At 42.2% G+C, this 16,282-nt stretch overlaps 5 protein-coding genes across 7 annotated transcripts; 1 reads left to right on the top strand and 4 right to left on the bottom strand.

The window, feature by feature from the left end:
• Nucleotides 1-343: 343 nt before the first annotated feature.
• LOC145707234 (uncharacterized) lies at nt 344-1,766 on the bottom strand. The gene is made up of 4 exons (XM_081784726.1): nt 1,492-1,766; nt 1,082-1,452; nt 678-858; nt 344-630 (listed from the first exon to the last, which is right to left on the bottom strand). Exons 1-4 carry the CDS (start codon nt 1,643-1,645, stop codon nt 449-451), a joined length of 888 nt encoding a protein of 295 aa, XP_081640852.1. The 5' UTR covers nt 1,646-1,766; the 3' UTR covers nt 344-448.
• Nucleotides 1,767-1,812: 46 nt separating this feature from the next.
• Nucleotides 1,813-3,600, bottom strand: LOC145707235 (uncharacterized). The gene is made up of 5 exons (XM_081784727.1): nt 3,275-3,600; nt 2,956-3,038; nt 2,557-2,701; nt 2,244-2,302; nt 1,813-2,146 (listed from the first exon to the last, which is right to left on the bottom strand). The coding sequence occupies exons 1-5, from the start codon at nt 3,368-3,370 to the stop codon at nt 1,828-1,830; spliced, it is 702 nt and encodes a 233-aa protein (XP_081640853.1). The 5' UTR covers nt 3,371-3,600; the 3' UTR covers nt 1,813-1,827.
• A 1,521-nt stretch (nt 3,601-5,121) lies between these two features.
• LOC145707987 (uncharacterized) lies at nt 5,122-6,089 on the top strand. Its single transcript, XM_081785588.1, has 4 exons — nt 5,122-5,243; nt 5,313-5,531; nt 5,601-5,745; nt 5,794-6,089. The coding sequence occupies exons 1-4, from the start codon at nt 5,153-5,155 to the stop codon at nt 6,008-6,010; spliced, it is 672 nt and encodes a 223-aa protein (XP_081641714.1). The 5' UTR covers nt 5,122-5,152; the 3' UTR covers nt 6,011-6,089.
• A 50-nt stretch (nt 6,090-6,139) lies between these two features.
• LOC145707462 (actin-related protein 6-like) lies at nt 6,140-7,702 on the bottom strand. 2 transcript variants are annotated; one of them, XM_081784992.1, is made up of 4 exons: nt 7,541-7,702; nt 7,166-7,496; nt 6,917-7,122; nt 6,140-6,875 (listed from the first exon to the last, which is right to left on the bottom strand). In XM_081784992.1, exons 1-4 carry the CDS (start codon nt 7,616-7,618, stop codon nt 6,540-6,542), a joined length of 951 nt encoding a protein of 316 aa, XP_081641118.1. In that variant the 5' UTR covers nt 7,619-7,702; the 3' UTR covers nt 6,140-6,539. The 2 variants fall into 2 exon arrangements, with proteins under 2 accessions (XP_081641118.1, XP_081641119.1); XM_081784993.1 differs by having other exon boundaries at nt 7,166-7,501; nt 7,541-7,652.
• A 1,764-nt stretch (nt 7,703-9,466) lies between these two features.
• On the bottom strand, nt 9,467-15,627 carry LOC145710289 (uncharacterized). Of its 2 annotated transcripts, none has more exons than XM_081788020.1 (17): nt 15,462-15,627; nt 14,858-14,976; nt 14,749-14,816; nt 14,591-14,636; nt 14,282-14,402; nt 14,115-14,201; nt 13,651-13,746; nt 13,431-13,584; nt 13,295-13,382; nt 12,971-13,252; nt 12,629-12,922; nt 12,140-12,582; nt 11,965-12,097; nt 11,555-11,902; nt 11,362-11,512; nt 10,828-11,302; nt 9,467-10,786 (listed from the first exon to the last, which is right to left on the bottom strand). In XM_081788020.1, exons 2-17 carry the CDS (start codon nt 14,892-14,894, stop codon nt 10,694-10,696), a joined length of 2,916 nt encoding a protein of 971 aa, XP_081644146.1. In that variant the 5' UTR covers nt 14,895-14,976; nt 15,462-15,627; the 3' UTR covers nt 9,467-10,693. The 2 variants fall into 2 exon arrangements, with proteins under 2 accessions (XP_081644146.1, XP_081644147.1); XM_081788021.1 differs by lacking the exon at nt 15,462-15,627 and adding an exon at nt 15,127-15,314 and having other exon boundaries at nt 14,858-14,900.
• Between the last annotated feature and the right edge of the window lie 655 nt (nt 15,628-16,282).

Here is a 16,282-nt window from a genome sequence, read left to right as displayed (position 1 = left end):
CCGCAGATTATGTTGTTGGTGATAATAAAGGCGGCGGTCGTAATTTCTATTTTTATGGTAACAAACCCACCGGTAACGTGCATTTTTAAGCATCCAGTGAGGTTTACCGCGCTTTTTTTCATAAAAAAAGACTAGAAAGGTGGTGCCAACCTTTCAGAAGCAGTTAACGTCTACGTTAACCGCATCGTACAAGCCACCCGGAGCCAGTGTTTTGAGCTTGTCATAACAATTGTATACAAACGTTTTCTCGATCGAGTGCCCTCCATTACAAACGTAAAACGATTGATTTAATCCCAATAAAACATTTCAAAAGTATTTTTGGAAGAGAATTTTTGCTTTTATTTTATTTATTCATAACGAGGAGAATTTACATGTTTCTTGTTTTTTTTTTCGGGTCGATGAATGAATGAATTCCAGCGCTTGAGTTTCAACGTGTTTAAGATAGAAGTTAACTGCACTTGGGAATATCGCAGTAGCCGAATTTCTTCTTGAGCTCGACCGGCGCCCAGTAAACGCACCAAGGTCCTTTGGGATCACGGTCTGGATTTCGACAATAGTTGGCGTCTAAACCCTTGTTTGGGTGTTTTTCTTTCTTGAAGCGTGTTTCAGACCAGTCCATGCAAGGAATTCCTGTAATATTTCTTCATCGCGACTGCGCTTTTTTTAGAAAAACTTACCTGCATTGATGAAATTGGCTCCTCCACGATAATTGAACCCGATCGGGTCGTTGTCGTCCAAGCATCCCTTCGAGACTACTTTCTCCTGGTTCATTTTCTTTACTAGCTCAAGCAGCTGCCTGTCTTCCTCAGTGAGTGCCGAATGGTGACTGTAGATTCCGGTCGATTGCGGAAGCAAAACCTAAAAAGCGATGAACTTCAATCGAGATGATAATTAGGTTAATTTTGGTAATAAGAAACTTTGAAAAACTGCTTACAGCAATCGTTTTTCATTAATTCATCAATATTCGAGCCTCCAGTATCTATTTTAACAGGCAATTTTCTTTTTGAGACACTTCTTGCGAGAAAGCACTTGTGCTTGTCAGCAACAATAAAAACAAACTAGTTTTTCGCTGCATTAGAACCTCTTGGTGTCGTAGCGTTTCTGAACGTTGCGGATTACGCTGTTTGTCGTCCATTTCTTCGATCGGACTGTTGTTTATGTCATAGTCGTCCACCTGGTCGTAGCTGTCCGAGTTGAAAAATTCTCTTTGCTCTTGCTCGTCAAGATCGCTTGAGGCATCACTTTTTGGCGAGTAGCGAAACGTTCCGTCAATTACCGAGTGAATCCAGTCGACATACGGAGCAACAGGGACAAAGAGTCTTGGCCATCGGCCGCACGCAGAGTCTTTCAGTCGTCTTAGATTTGTCTGTCGCTTCGTATTCTTTCCGTCGCTTATTTTTATTCCTGACAAGACGTATTGAACCGAACCGTCGGTGTTTTCAACCGTGCAGACTAAATTTGTTATTGAAAGTATTCGAAAGAAGGATGTACCGAAAGGCATTCCGTTTCGCATGCAAACGCATCCAGCAGAAACACACATTGTTCCGTCAATTGCTCGCCGATCGCTCTGCATTTTCGTGGGCCCGTTTTCGTAGGTGTAGCCATTGCAGACATCCAGGGGCCTGACGGAAGAGATTTGATGCATCAGACTCGAGAAGATGGTGGTGATGGTGGGCTTGCTCTTGTATCCTGTCACAACGCAGGTGGTCCCAACGTCAAGATCGAAAGAACGCTCTGGTAAGCAGATTGGCTAAGAGGCGAGTTAAGAAATTGTGTCTATTGATTTAGAGCTTCGATAAGATGCTATTTTTATTTTGAGCGTTATAATTAACTCTTCCTTGACATATTCGTTTTCTTCAAAAGGTTCGTCCAGCTCGATCTGGCAAGGGATAAAAAAAGTTCAAATGACGCGAGAACTGTAGTATCTGACGTCTTTTCATCCCTTATCAATGCAATGTTGTGCTTGAACTTGGCCCTTTCTTCGTGCTGTGGCGGGCGATAAGCACCTTTGTCCTCTTTCCGGCTATGGCGACCACTCCAGAGCGGGAATCTGCGCTGCGCTTCTCCAGTGTTCAGCTTGTGCTTGAGTCTTTGAATGTCCGTCACGCCTCCAAGGATCACAATCTTGCGCATAAGGCACGACCCGCTGAATTTCTACTTTCACATGATTTTATATTTCAAAAGAACTTAGTTATAAATGAACTAGATTCTCCGTCATTATTTTTCTTCGACCATTTAAGTACCTCGTAAGAATCCATTTCGGATGGATCAGTACACCGGAGCACATGATTAACTGTTTCTTAAATTGGTTTTCTTTTGCCTCGAAACCCATAAAGATGCATTTATGCTTATTCCAATCAATTCCATGTTCATTAATATGCGGCCTTTTCTCGCGTCAAATCCCGTCATAGACGTAAATAACTGGTATGTCCTTTTCATGGCCTTCCAGACGCAATGAGTATACTCATATGCTGCGAAGCGGTAAATGAACTTTTCTTGATCTAGTTCCAGTCATCTTAATTTATAAAGTTTTTTGGAAAGAAGAAACCTTGTCTTGATACTATAAATTGCCACGTGCCACGGAAAGGATTTAGGAAGCGCTTCATCCATCAGACATTCGAAGGCGTCAAGGACCATGCCCGCTGCCGCCGTACTGGAATTTCCCACGGGGTTAACATACTGTCCATTTTCCTTGAAGAACCTTCAAAATTTTTATTTTCGTTTTATCTAAACTCCTCATGATTAGAAGAGTCCGAGAGATTAGTTGAAAATAGAACAAATCGACTCTTGTCGAATCTAACAGCGGGAAGCGTGGGAGCGAGTGTTGTGATGAAAAGTTCGCTCGTTTTATGAGAAATGACGCAAAATCAAACTTTCGTGGTTTTCAATGACAAAAAAGGACACTCTCCCATAGTAAAATCTCTAATAGTACTATAGGATATTATAGCACATTACCCGTTGTCCGCGTCGGCATCAAGTCTCTTCCCAGTATTGGTGAGTTTGTCTGGTTCTTCGAAGTCATAGATGCCGTCGGATATCTAGAGTAAACCTTCTATTCTCTCAAAAGTCGATGCAAATAAAATCTCTCATTTACAGTGGTGAATCCTCGATTGGGAAGGTCACTTTGAGTTGCCGCTTCCCAATCGAGGATTCGGTCCGCACCGCACTTCTCTAGAGATTGGCTTGCTATATGCGCTGCCGCTTCCCAATCGAGGATTCAGCGCGTCCTTCCCAATCGAGGATTCACCACTGTATATGTATACAAGAAACGTACCGCCTTTCCACAGGAAGCGCTTCCACAAACACACGACGGAAAGATAAATCCAAAGGAAATGAGAAAGACGATTCTTTTTAACTCAAGTAGAATCATTCCTTGACGAGTAGATCTTTTATTCTTCTTCTGTTTCTCTGATTTTTCGTTTTTCGTTTCACAGATGAAGAGCCCTAAGGTCTAGGCACACAATTCTCCGTGAAGTCAGACACAAACCCTCACAAGGGGGAGAAGAGGAACAAGGCACACTAGGAGGCGTCTAGGCGGGCTCATGGCGGTGGGCGGGCGCCCTTTGTGTGCTGCTGCAGGAGGCGACAAAAGCTAATCGCCGAAGAATTAGTGTTCAGCCGAAAAAAATAGCCGACTGCTGTTCCTGGCTCAGGGGTGGTCAAAGCGAAGCACCTTTGAAATCAAGGAGGAAAAATCTGTATTTGAAAAGACAAATTCAAAAAAGCATTGACGACTTGAAATAGAAGAGATATATTTCGAACCAAGGAACAAAGAATAGCACTTAACTTTTTCTCCAAATATTCTGTTAAGACGTTTCGTTATCACTGAAAAAGATTTTCTCGAAAGTTCGCTTAAATTTAAAAGACCTTTGATCAGCTGGCGAAATATAAGTATTGCGGCGCCTATTGAATAGAATCCTGAATTGAGTTTCAAAGTTGGAAATATTCTCGATCTTTATAAAAATTACGAAAGTGGGTAATTTCCTGAACATCTGTGAATGAATCAGTTGTAACTCAAACTATGAGAAGACAGCTCTCTTGTTGCTCCTGACAGTCGAAACACTCTTTAACGTACGTTGTTTCCAAGCTTAGCTAGAAAGAGTTTGAAGCTAAAAATTGCAATTTCGAAATGACTTCTTACTGCCTGATCCTTCGTTAAATAAGTCCCGTTAACCTTCAGTTTCGGGAAAATCGGTCCTGCTAAATTTAAAATAAAAACCCTTTACAGAAAATTTCTTACATTGCGATCTTTTTTCCAACTTCCGCAGTCTTAAACTTGAACACTAAATAATATGAAAGCGGCGTACTTGGGCGTTCTCTAACTTACATTGAAGCCGAAATCAGCTAAAGGGTTGTCATCGCTCATTATGGCTTCGCTTTGAGATCTTTGGTAGGGATATGGAAAAAATCTTAACGTCTTCAACCGACTTGAGTGATAATACCGGTCGCATAAGTATTTTTCGAGATTTTACAACATACAATAGTTTCTTAATTTTTTTGCACTTGTTGGAATAATTGCCTTATTCTACATCCCTTTGTGAACAAGCCTTATAATAGGAATACTCCTATCTATCGAATACCTTCCTCTGACTTCTAAGTTCAGGCTCTAACTGGCTCAAATGCAAAAAAAAAACTTTCAGACTATTTTGCTTGTTCTCTTGTATTGCTACGGTAGTGAGAGGAGCAGACTCTGACCGAGTGGCGTTTTACATTTTTGGCGCCGGCCAGATTGATTTTGAAGAAAGACTAATCCCAGCGACAGGACAGATAACACAATTTATGGTTTTAATTTAGATACCTGCGAGAAAACACACTCGAAGGGTTAATCACTTTCGGCGCTTTATACAGTCTTTTGCTTCTAATTGAAAATGCATCAGAATTATTTTGATTTATCTTGCCCTATAAATTTGGCATATGTAATATCAGAAACAGTGTTCTTATAAATATCTGGTAAGCATATTCTTGATAGATATTTCGATTAAACTCGAACAAAAAGCCAACCGGGTTTCTAAAAGAATTTCCTTATAAGATGACGTCGCTGGTGTCAAAGTGCCAACAAAAATAGGTAACGGTTTGTTTTATCTGATCATCTTAAAAACACTGCTCCCCGCAACGCGTCAGCTATGTCTGTTCGGCGAGTTAGTTGCTCCAAATGAGTGATTCGAAAGCGGTGAAAGAGACGATTTCGTACTTCGAGGGACTGGGAGAAACAGAGAGTGCTCGGACGGCGATGAATCAAATAGGGACTCGGGTGAAGATTCTGTTGGTTTTTTATTTATATTACTGCTGAATAAGTTTAAACCCGAAGAAAGCTGATGAAAGCATTCAAGAGCTGCGCGTAGACGCTTCCAATGTCAAATGCAAAATCTGCTTTGACACGTTCTTCCACCCGCTAATGTTGAGCTGCCAACACACTTTCTGCGCTGATTGTTTGATCAGTTCTTGCTCCAAGAAATTCGTGCGGGCGATCGAATGCGCACTTTGCCGAAAGAGGCAGGAGCTACCACGCGGTTCAATCAAGAATCTTCAAGGCAGTTGGATAATTTACTTTTCCTGACATTGTCAAAATCTTTTTTTTTTGTTTTAAATCCGACCGACAGTCAATCGACTTATTTTGGAGTTGCTTGAGGAAAACGGCAAGTCCGGAAGAATTTACAACGATAGTGAGTTCACTTCCAAGTTGAAACGAGCCGGCCAGTACTGTCGCGACATCGCCGCCTCCGCCAAGAAATCGGAAGACAAAATGTAAGGAGGCCGATCTCTCATGCTTTCAGGGTACTCATCGAATTTTAGCGAGGATTCTTCGTCAGAAGACTCTTCGAGCGAGGAAAGCAGCTCAGAGTCCGACTCGTCAGACTCCGGGACGCACTCGGAAATCAACTTCGGTCGACTTGCGGTTGACTCTACTTCCGAAGACGATTCCTCCTACGAAGACGACTCGTCTGGCTCATCCGAGGAGGAAACCTCGTCCGAAGAAGAATCAAGCGAGGAAGAAGAATATACTCCCTAGTTTCCCGAAAGTTTTAACTTCCCAAAACCTGTCTTCCGAGTTCATATATCTTCGAAGAATAAATTTAAATTCAACTAAACGCAGTCTACTCGAATCGAATTGTTGCATGAAAATCAGAGTAACTCTCAATTAAGAAAATTGTTAACTTTATTGAGCTAAATTATTCAGATTTTTAAAACGCAGATTTTTTGGTAAAAGTATAGAAGGCGGTGGTTTGATCATTGCAAAAAGTTTGTATGAAATTAGATTTGGTAGAAAAACTGGTCGGATATTCTTTCTCCTTCTTCGAGCCATTGCGTACGGGTGAGAACGTCGTCTTCGAAGCCAACTCCTTGCGAAAGGATGCGCGCGCAGTTAAATGCGTAATCGGCTGGCTGCGCTGACTCGCCGACGCGGACATCGTATTCGTCGGTTGTCAATCCTCTCACGCTTTCCAAAACACGCTGACGAAAATTCGGAAGTGTTGACGTTCCTCCGATCACTTTTTTCGGGATTTCAAAAGTAAAAGTAAATTAGTAGAACGTATATATCATATCTTTTCTGTTCTTCTGCATCCCTTTACCATAATGTTTTTAAAGAGAATCGGCCTCTGAAGCTCGTCCGTTCTCATAATTGCTTCGACAATGGCTTCGCCGAGTCCGAGTGAGTTGATTCCAATTTCGTGCGGCGAGAAAAGTATTTCGGGAACTTGGAATCGCTCACGAGACAAGGAAAGGAATTGAGCATTGCAGGGAGGAGGCTCGTTTTCCGGCAAAAAGTAACCGGGCGACTCTGCAGATAGATTTGGCAAGACAAAGATGCGTTTGAGTTGCTCGCGCTTACTCATATCAGACTTGAAGTTTTTCGACAGGAAGCAAAGTTTCTCCTAAAAGAAGCTGTTATTTAGGAAAGTAGTGTTTTTTTTACTTTTATTTCCTGGCACATTCGGAATTCTTCCATCAAATTCAGCTGTCTGTATGAAATCACTTCTTTCATATAATTTGAGATGAGTTTCCCACCAATGTCAAGTCTTATAATCGCATTCTTGAGCTTCTTCTCTCCCCAATACGGCACAATATGAGTAAAACTGTGACCGCACTCGACGACAACGCAGCCGAAAGATTTGGAGATCTCTGAAAATCACGTTTTTAGATGAAGAGGTCGAAGCAGGTCTACCTTGATATCTATCGGCAACTATGGAAGTAGTGTTTGAGCGGTAAATCGCGCTGAAGCCGTAATCTTCGAAGAACACCTCGTCTAGAGCTCTTTGATTGGCAAGGGGGTCGAATTGTGGCTCGGTTATAACGGCGGTATATTCAGTAGGGTCCATTTTGAGCTTGTCGCGTATTACATGCTCCCAAACTGTTCTCTGGACGTCCCAGTTGACGATGTATCCTTTTTTCATAGGAGAAAGGTGGAAAAGGGAGCCGCCATTTCGTTTCTCGTTAACTTCATCGGAAACAATGAGTCTCCCCGTTTTGGGTCGCCAGATCGAGTTGGGAAAGTGCTAAGCTAATAATTCAGTTAAAATATTTTTTAATAAGGATGTACCAATGGCTGCTCGTCCGAGTCGTAGCCACATTTTATCGAATTCGCGCCTGTATCTAGAATAAACGCTTTGTTGTTCATTCTAAACTCATCTCTTCCATTAGTTGGCAGTGCGTCTCGATTGACGATGTATGTGAGAAGTACTAAGTCGTGATGCGATAACAAGGTGCTGAGAGTACTCGAGCTTCGCCTTTACTCGAAGTTGAACCTCCCAAAGTTCGAAAAATATTTTAAATCAACTATTTTTCCACGAATGCTCAACGAACACAGCCTCGTAGAGAAGGCTCTCAGGAACGCGTGAAAAAAGAAAAAAAAACGCTAGAACTTGTTAATATGCTAGTGCGTGAATGCCATGTTTCATCGCTACGACAGAAGTCTGGAAATAGATGTAGATCAGTCAATCAATTTGGAGAACTTTCCGTACACTGGCAGAGGCGTTCAAGCGATCGAGAGAGTTCAAAAGGGCAAGAAGATCTTTCACATAAATAGCGAATGGCTTGTCACCCCCAGATTTGTGATAGAAAACTTGAAAGAAGCTACCTATTTTTGCGAGGCTGCCGGGCGGCTGGGGCGGTAAATTGCTTTCTATTGAACAACCTGACGATTGTTAAAAGAAACGTCGACGCATTTGACTTGCTGACACTTTGGATCGTTACTGAATCGACGCAGGGATATGGCAAAAAATCCAAGTTCGAAAAATACTTCGAAACTTTGCCAATCAAATACAGCGTCCCGTATTTTCTCCCTGAAAAGTACCAAAAGCTTCTGACAACGCAAGTTCGTACGGATGTGGAGAAAGAGCTGAATAAACTTTACGATAGACATGAGATATTTACAAGTATCCGTAAGAACATCCGCGAGACCTATCAGTAGGTTCTAGTCCAAGATAAACTCCAATCATAATTGTTAGTCGTGAAATCATCAGTGAATGTTCGTGGATAAAATTTCGTTGGGCCGCAGCGACGATCAAAACTCGGCAAATTTACATTTACGATGAGAAATACAACGATATGAAAATCGAAGGACTCGAAATTGGAACCCCATTCGACAGCAGCGGCCTAGCTCCTTGGTTCGATATGCTGAATCATGGCGATGTCGGGCACGTAAACTGCAAATTCTATTGCATGTCGCCGGAAAAAGGACTTATCTGTGAAGCAATAAGAGATATTCTAACAGGTAACTATTTATCAAGCAAGATTAAACTAATATTGAGGCGAACAACTCTTGATATCGTACGATGAACGGAGTGATGATCAAATGCTGGTAGATTATGGGTTTTCATTGGGAGCGGGACAAAATCAGCTGACTTTCTTGAAGCTTACGCTGCGCGAAATCATTGAGTTTAGGGGAAAGTCACGATGTCGATTTCGTCTTCAAAAGTTTTGAAAGTGACTCGGACGAAGACTATTGAATTACACACCGGTCGATATTTAGAAACACTCTTCGACAAGTTCGCGGAGCACGAGATCGCAAAATCTTCGACCTCCCTTAAGATTTTCCAAACTGGACCTCAATGCGATGTCGTTCCTTTCCTCGTGGAACTTATGCCACACGCTTGCCCTTTGAGAAACAAAAATGATCTTGAGATCGAGGCTCTTAAAATAATGGAACTTATGATGATTAAACGAATAGCCGAAATCGAGCAACTGGACGAGCTCGAAACTCGCGAGTTTAAAAATGATAGGAAATACCCTTGTGCGGTCGATTCATTTAGGTAATTTAGCAAGAAAATACAGCTCAAAGAAAGGTTAAGAACGCTGCGTCAGAGCCATAGGTTCATCGCGGAAAGAGAACTAGAGCGGCTAGACAATCTTAACTTCAAGAAAGCTAACGAATCCGCAATAATCGATGAAGATTTATGAAAAGATGCTGGGAGCTATTAATGGTCTTCTGAAAGAAATAACAATAAAGAATTCTAGCATGGCTGTGTTATCCACTCAGAATCAAATATTTTATTTTATGTATCAGTCAATTGAGATCAAATGCAGGAACGATGATGTTGCAATCTGGTCCCTTCAATGCTCTGTGCCTTTTATGGGAGATAACTGAATTTAGGAGACTGTAGAAGATTGTTCTCATACAAAACACAGACTCACAAAGTTGTGAGGAGGTTGGGAAGATTTCAAATTTGAACAAGAGATGCCGGGCTTGCCTCAGCAACAAGTGTAGAAAAATCTGAGGAAGAGTTAAGAGACGCGTCGTCAAAGTTTTAGAAAGATTTAACTGCCAATATTTGAGACATCGTTTTAGCTCTATAATAACCTCTGTCAGGCTTTCTACACAGGTTGCTGAGCCAAGATGCCGGGCATACATGAAAGAACGAGTATTTAACATGTCATTGATGTTTTAAGTTTAAGGGTAATACCTTCGATTTCCGCAACTTTCCCATTGAATAACTCGGAAAATGTCAAAGATAGCGGAAATCCTATGGGGTTTCTAAGTAGATCTATCTTAGATCATTAATTTGTCAGAAGCGTTTTTGGAGTGCTCAACGAAAAATTGGTTAAATTTTAGGTCAAAGTGGTCAACTATGTCAAAATTGACTATATTCACGGTCGAATAGCTCGGAAGTTAGTCTGTAAACATGGCCTTCTTTAATTTTTTAAATGTACAATAGAGCTTTATCTTCAATCTGTCAGAAGGATTTGACGATTGAAAGCAGAAAAACACTAAAAATAATTTTTTGAAAATTGTGTATCGGTAATTTTACCCAAATTGTGCATTTTTCAAAAGTTTGCGACACACTTTTGCCTCTAGAATCTAAAGTATGTTACTGAGAGCATTTTAAAGCCCACCAAAATACTCCCCTTGCTCTAAGTTTTCAAAAAAGCCCTTATTCAAGAAAATCGAAGACCAAAAATTTTTTCCGAAAAAACTTCTAGAGCCCATATCTTGGGAGTGGTCAAGAATTTCAAAATTCTTTCAATATCAAACTTAGATAGATTTTTATGTAGAAACTATTTTTGAGAACCACTTTTATGTCCTTTGGAGATAAAGCCTATTTTTAAAATCGAAGGTAGTACCCTTAAGGGTGAAAAATTGAATTTTGCACGGGAAAATAAATAACTTGGAAGGGAAGACTCACCGTGAATTTGAAGAAGTTATGTTCTAAGACAAAGGGAATTTTGAATTGAATAAGGGTTAACAAATTATTTCTCAAGGAGTAGCTTGTTGAAAGATCGATTCGAAAGACTGGTCGGATGCCTGGGAAGGGGCTGGCGGCGCGTTGCTCCAACCACCGAGAGTTTGCTTCAAAATATTTTAAACTCAGTTGATTCGTGAGAGCTTACGTCGGACTGGTGGTGTGGGTTGATTTTCGTTTCCACAATAACAGCCGTTCCATTCGAAATGGCTTGGTGGATTTCATCTCTGGTCATGGAGATCGTACTTTCCTGCTGAGTCTCCGGATTAGATGAGTGGGTGGACATAATTACGTCTGTCTCAGGCAGCGCTCTCGATGAAGTTTTGCTCCAGCTGATGGAATCTGTCTGCGGCGTTGGAACTGGCTCGTACTGGTTCTCGTTAACTGGCGTTACAGATATGGAGCCGGTAGCACCTGACAACTGCGAGGGAACTTCACTGGAAACAGTAGGTTGCACATTGGTGGACCATGGCACATCTTGATTGTTCGCAATCTCTGTTTGTTGCTGGATCTCCATTTGCGAAGAGATGCTCTGCTCAGATGGTTGCGCAAAATTGACATGAACTTGCTGGATTTCCGGCTCCAGCTCGATCGGAGTTTCATTTTTCAAAGGTTGAGTCCAGCTAAATTATATATTACTACTAATTCACTATGAGCGATCGGTAGAACGGAGGAGACCTACCTGGCAGGCATCTGCGAAAAAGACGATGGGTTCGGTGGTTGGTTATCGATGTATGAGAGTTCTTGCTGGGTGCTCGTCTGTGTTAGAGGTTTTATATCTTTCATTTGCATCAGTTCGTTTTCGAGATTAAATGGTACATTGCTGAAGTGCTCTGAAAGCGTGTCTGGAGAAAGAACGTAGCCGACTACTTTACCTTTGTTTTCGTCTTTGATAGAAGAACATGAGGTTTGAAGAGAATTGTAGACATCTTCCTCCGGGAGAAGATTCACTTTGTGTTTTGCGTACGTTGGATTGCTACACGAATCGTCAGTGTTTAGGGTTTGTTCCTGGGTTTGTGCTGTGGGTGGTGCTTGTTGAACTTGAGGATGCTGCTGTTGTGGTTGAACTTGAGGGGTTGAAGTGAACAATGAATTGCTAGAAGATTGTTGCTGAAAATTCTGAGATGTGTAATTGTGCTGATCGAGTCTATCTTCAGCTTGGAAGTGAATATCGTTGAAGGAGCTGGCGATGGCGGCGGAGGGAGAAGTAGGATCAAGAGAAGCTAAAAAGTAAAAAATGATTTGCCGAGGCAACATTACGGAAGATTATGTTTCCGTTACTTACTTTGCGGTTCTTGAGATGAAAAGGAGTGATCATTATAATGTTCGTCAAGGTTAAATCCAGTTGGCTCAGGATAAAACTGATTCGGCTCTGGAATAACTTCGTTTGTGGGGGTTTCTTGTGTATCGATTTGATCCTAGAATGAAAATATGAAATGGAACAAAGGGGATGGGATTACAGCAAGATCTGGGTGAGGTGGCTGTTTGTTGAAATCGATGGGCGAAGACTGAATGTGAATAGATCCGGACACGCCAGTTCGCGGAGACGAGAGTTGAGACGACATTTGACTCTCGATTGGCGAGAATTCGGCGCGAGACGCACCACTCTCGGATCCCATTCCAGCGGAAATTGGAGAGAACTGATTGCTTAAATCGCGCTCTTGCTTTGGTGTAAGCGAGCTTGAGCCACTCTTGGCATCCATCTGATCATCGTCTTGGAATGAAGAATTACTGAGCGAGCCATGCTGCGCCAGGGTCATAATCTTCTCCAGCTGAAGGAGAGACGACCGGTTGAGATTTAGTTGAAGTCCTTTTTGAATTTGCTCTTGGATAAGTCCCAACACATTGTTAGGAGTATTAGCTTTGTAGGTGAAAGGCTTCGGGTAAGGATCCAACACTTTCCCTTTTAAAAAGGATAGAACAAAATAAAAAAAATAGTGATACTCTACCTCCGTGCTTGATTCTCACTTCGACTTGAACATCGTGCTGAATCTGGGTGTCGTGATAACGCGGGGTCCAAACGACTAAATGGTCCTTGGAAGATGGGAAGTCCGAGTTTGCTCGAGCGGCAGCAGTCCACGTCTCGCTCGAAAAAATGATCTCGCAGTTCTTGTTGAGATTCTTCCCAATAAGGATCAGTTTCTCGTCGCCTTCTGGATTGCCCTGGCTAGTGCTTAGATCGAGTATTTCTGGCTGACCCTCTGGTTGCGAGCATTGAATTGTCGTCGACAATACTTCAACATCTAAAATAATTGATTGTCAATTAACCAGGGAACGAAAGTAATACTAACGTTTACGAACGGACTCGTCGCCAGAGAACTCTGGAATCGTGGCTCGAAACGCCATCCGAACAATGGAGTTGTTCTTCTTCCTCGTCATATTCTTGTTCAACTGTTGCTTGTACTTATTCTCGACATCCGCGTTGCGCATTTTCAGAATTCCGACGCAGTCGACAGTGCCGATCATGTTGTCTTTCGGGTACAGAGTGATCTTGATCGCACGAGTACGAATCCCTTCGATCGTTATTTCCGTTTCATCGCAAGGCGTTGACGTCCTGCTGGCGATTTTGCAAGCTGAAACCCTTTTTGCTATCCGTTTTCAATATCTTCAAATACCTGAGAAGTAAAGATGAGGCTTAGGTGACCCTTTGTCATTGCAGACGAAGATAAATACGTCCACGCTGGATTCATTGTAGCCGAGAAGCTAAACGAATCTCGATGATAGCTGTTTCAGATTTGAACTTTCCGCTACCTGAATTTTTGGGGATCCGTCCGTCGTCGCATCTTTTACTGCTCCCCGAGAACCTTCTGACTCGTAGCGCGCCCTGTGCTGTCTGCTCGGCTGCTCTAGAATCACCAGCTTCGGCCTCGTCTTTAGTAGGACTTTCTTGTTCGGAATGGAGAACCTATATAGCGATATAACTCTGCTCTGATCGCTTCTCATCTTGTTGGCAAAATGAATAAGAACTTACGGGAAAAGCGGCGCATTGTCCTCTTCGTTGGAGAGTGGCTCCGGCTCGTTTTTCGTGTCGACCATCTCATTTGTCGGAGAGGGCAAGTGCGACGAGCTGAAATAGAAATCAACAGATTGCGAACGAAACAAGCCGAATCCGCCAACAAGTCGCTATCACTTTCTTTCAGAAGCGCTATCGCCTTCTCTGAGTCACTGAGAACGAACGGCGACTTACCCAAGGAGATAGAAAAAGTGTTTGCTCATCGAAAAGAATTCGCGGACTCGAAGACTTTTACGACTAACGAATTTAAATTCCTTTCTATGAATATTACCCGGAACGGCGGCGTTATATGGGCTTTATCGGGGGAGCGGGACATCTTTTTCTGATAAATCTAACGATGTCGCTAGAAACGCGACAATAAATCAAGATTATTCGACGGAATGACCCTTTTAGCTTCAATTTCAGTAGAGTAATAATCTTACCTGGAGTGATATCCGGCCCCAAAGTAGCCCTGCGAAGAGTTTCCCTTTTTGCCGGTTTTCTTGCGTTTGCGGAAAAGCACATCTGGCCTAAATAATTTCTAAACAACTTGTGTCATATGAGCAGATCGATATGATCCTAGCGTTTCCTACGGGCTATGTCCGCTCACCGACTTTCTGAGTCGCCATCAGAGCCGTCCATTCCATCGGTCGTGTCATGGAGATAGATTGAGTTGTACGATCCGACAGGCGTCGGCGAAGTGAATCCTATGTCCGAGTCCACATCTGGTCCTAATTACCGTAAGTATTCGATATTTGAAAGTTCAAGGCAGAAGTAGAACGATGCGAAGAGACAAGTGCAAGCTCGCAGTACGTGACTCGCATGAAAGAGCTGCCAATCCCTTCGCACTCGAAGGAATTGACAACTCACACATTAGAATTAGTCACTAGATAATTAACTTTTTTGCTTGTAAATTTACCTCTTGTGGAAGGGCGCTTGTATCGGTTGAATCCTTCGGGGGTCTGAGAACGGCTCTATAGAAATCTAGAAAGCGGTTATGTTAAGGGCTCGACGATTCTAATTAGCAGTCCTTTTCCTACAAATAGCTAGAACGCGACAATCAGTGAGCCATTCCTGCGAAAATATCTGCGTTACTTCCCCGTTCGCCGCAGAGTCCTCGTTGTCGCCGTCAGTTAGTTGAGTATCTGAAATTGACTGTGAAAGTGGAAAACAGCGCGTGACTGACCCGATCTGTATGAATTGTCAGCATTGCCGCATTCCATCGACTGCTACAAAAAACAAGTTCTAGTGAAGTCGCCCTCGTTAGTTCTCTTTTCCTCTTCTCGCTATTAATTTCCTCCCGCTTTTTAAGAGCTCGAAAAGACAAAGACAAAATTGATGCCAGACACTCACGGCGCGATTATGTTTGGAGGAGATTACTAACACCACTCTATTTGAGATTATCTCTTTTACGAGAGCGTAGAAAATTTTATATCGTCGCCTTTCGGAAATCACCTTTGCTTGTTATTTTCGGACTAGTGGCCGAGCATGTTCCTTCTCTAAAACGGGACTGTGCGAAAAAAATTAACGATGCTGCTACTATCAACTCAGCTCAATCAAAGTTGAACTTTTTCGAGTCAGTTACAGTCAGTCTCAATCGAGCCGACCTCATCCCCAGCATCAATCATCTCAATTACTATCTCGATTTAAAAAAAAGGATGAAAATATTCTCTTTTTTAATTCGCACTCTGCGAAATGCTGTTTATACATCTTAACAGTATTTTCACGCTGCTAACAGAAAGAATTACAGTACTGACACGAATTACAGTGTCGAGTTGGAGCCCCTTCCTATCCGCTTCTACGGCGCGTTTCCAAATTTCTGAATTTTCGAATCGGCGAGTTCACTTTTTCGCGTTTTTTCGTTCTTCTTGATTCTCTTGCCTGACTGTAACTGTACTGACGACTTCGATGAGGCGGGCGAGCAGAGGGAGAGAAGAGGAGAGAGAGAGAGAGAATTCGCCCAATCACAGGCGCTAAAACGCCAAAAATGAAGAGAAACATCGCACTTGAACCTCACCATCAGATCTTTACGCTTGAGAAAACTCTGCCAGCAATTTTTTTCACATGAGTTACAAAAAGAGAAATAAAAAAAAAATGAAAAGTTATCGAGAAAATAAATCTGAGCCTGAATTCAACAAGAGGGAGATCCCGTGAACTCTCATTTGAATTTCAAGAAAGCTTTAATTTTTCTGAATTTCGGTTATTTATTAATTTGATATTTTGTTTATGCAAAAAGTGCAATCTGCTGGAGTAGGTCGGGGTCAATCGGTAACATTAAGGGATCACCCCCCGATTTTTCAAAACCTTGGCACAGCTTATCTTCGCCTATCATTAGATTCCTCGTGTTCTGAGGATCATTTTGATATATTATAGTACCCCTCTACATAAATGCATCCCAAAAATTTTGGCCTCCAAAGTTTGGGAAAATGCATGTAATTTGTACTTAGCGTGAAAATCGCGATTTTTTTCAATTTTTCATCGTTATCAAAAGAGGACAAGTAAGGGGTTGATCGAAAGCTTAGAATGCGCTGATTACGAATATGATATCCGCACTAGAATCTTCGGCCATTTGTTGGCGCTAGAGAGCATTTAACCACCAAAAAAATGCCAA

This window comes from Oikopleura dioica, chromosome XSR (genome assembly GCF_907165135.1).
Source record: "Oikopleura dioica chromosome XSR, OKI2018_I68_1.0, whole genome shotgun sequence".
Lineage (NCBI taxonomy): Eukaryota > Metazoa > Chordata > Appendicularia > Copelata > Oikopleuridae > Oikopleura > Oikopleura dioica.
This window is presented reverse-complemented; position numbering and strand designations above follow the sequence as displayed.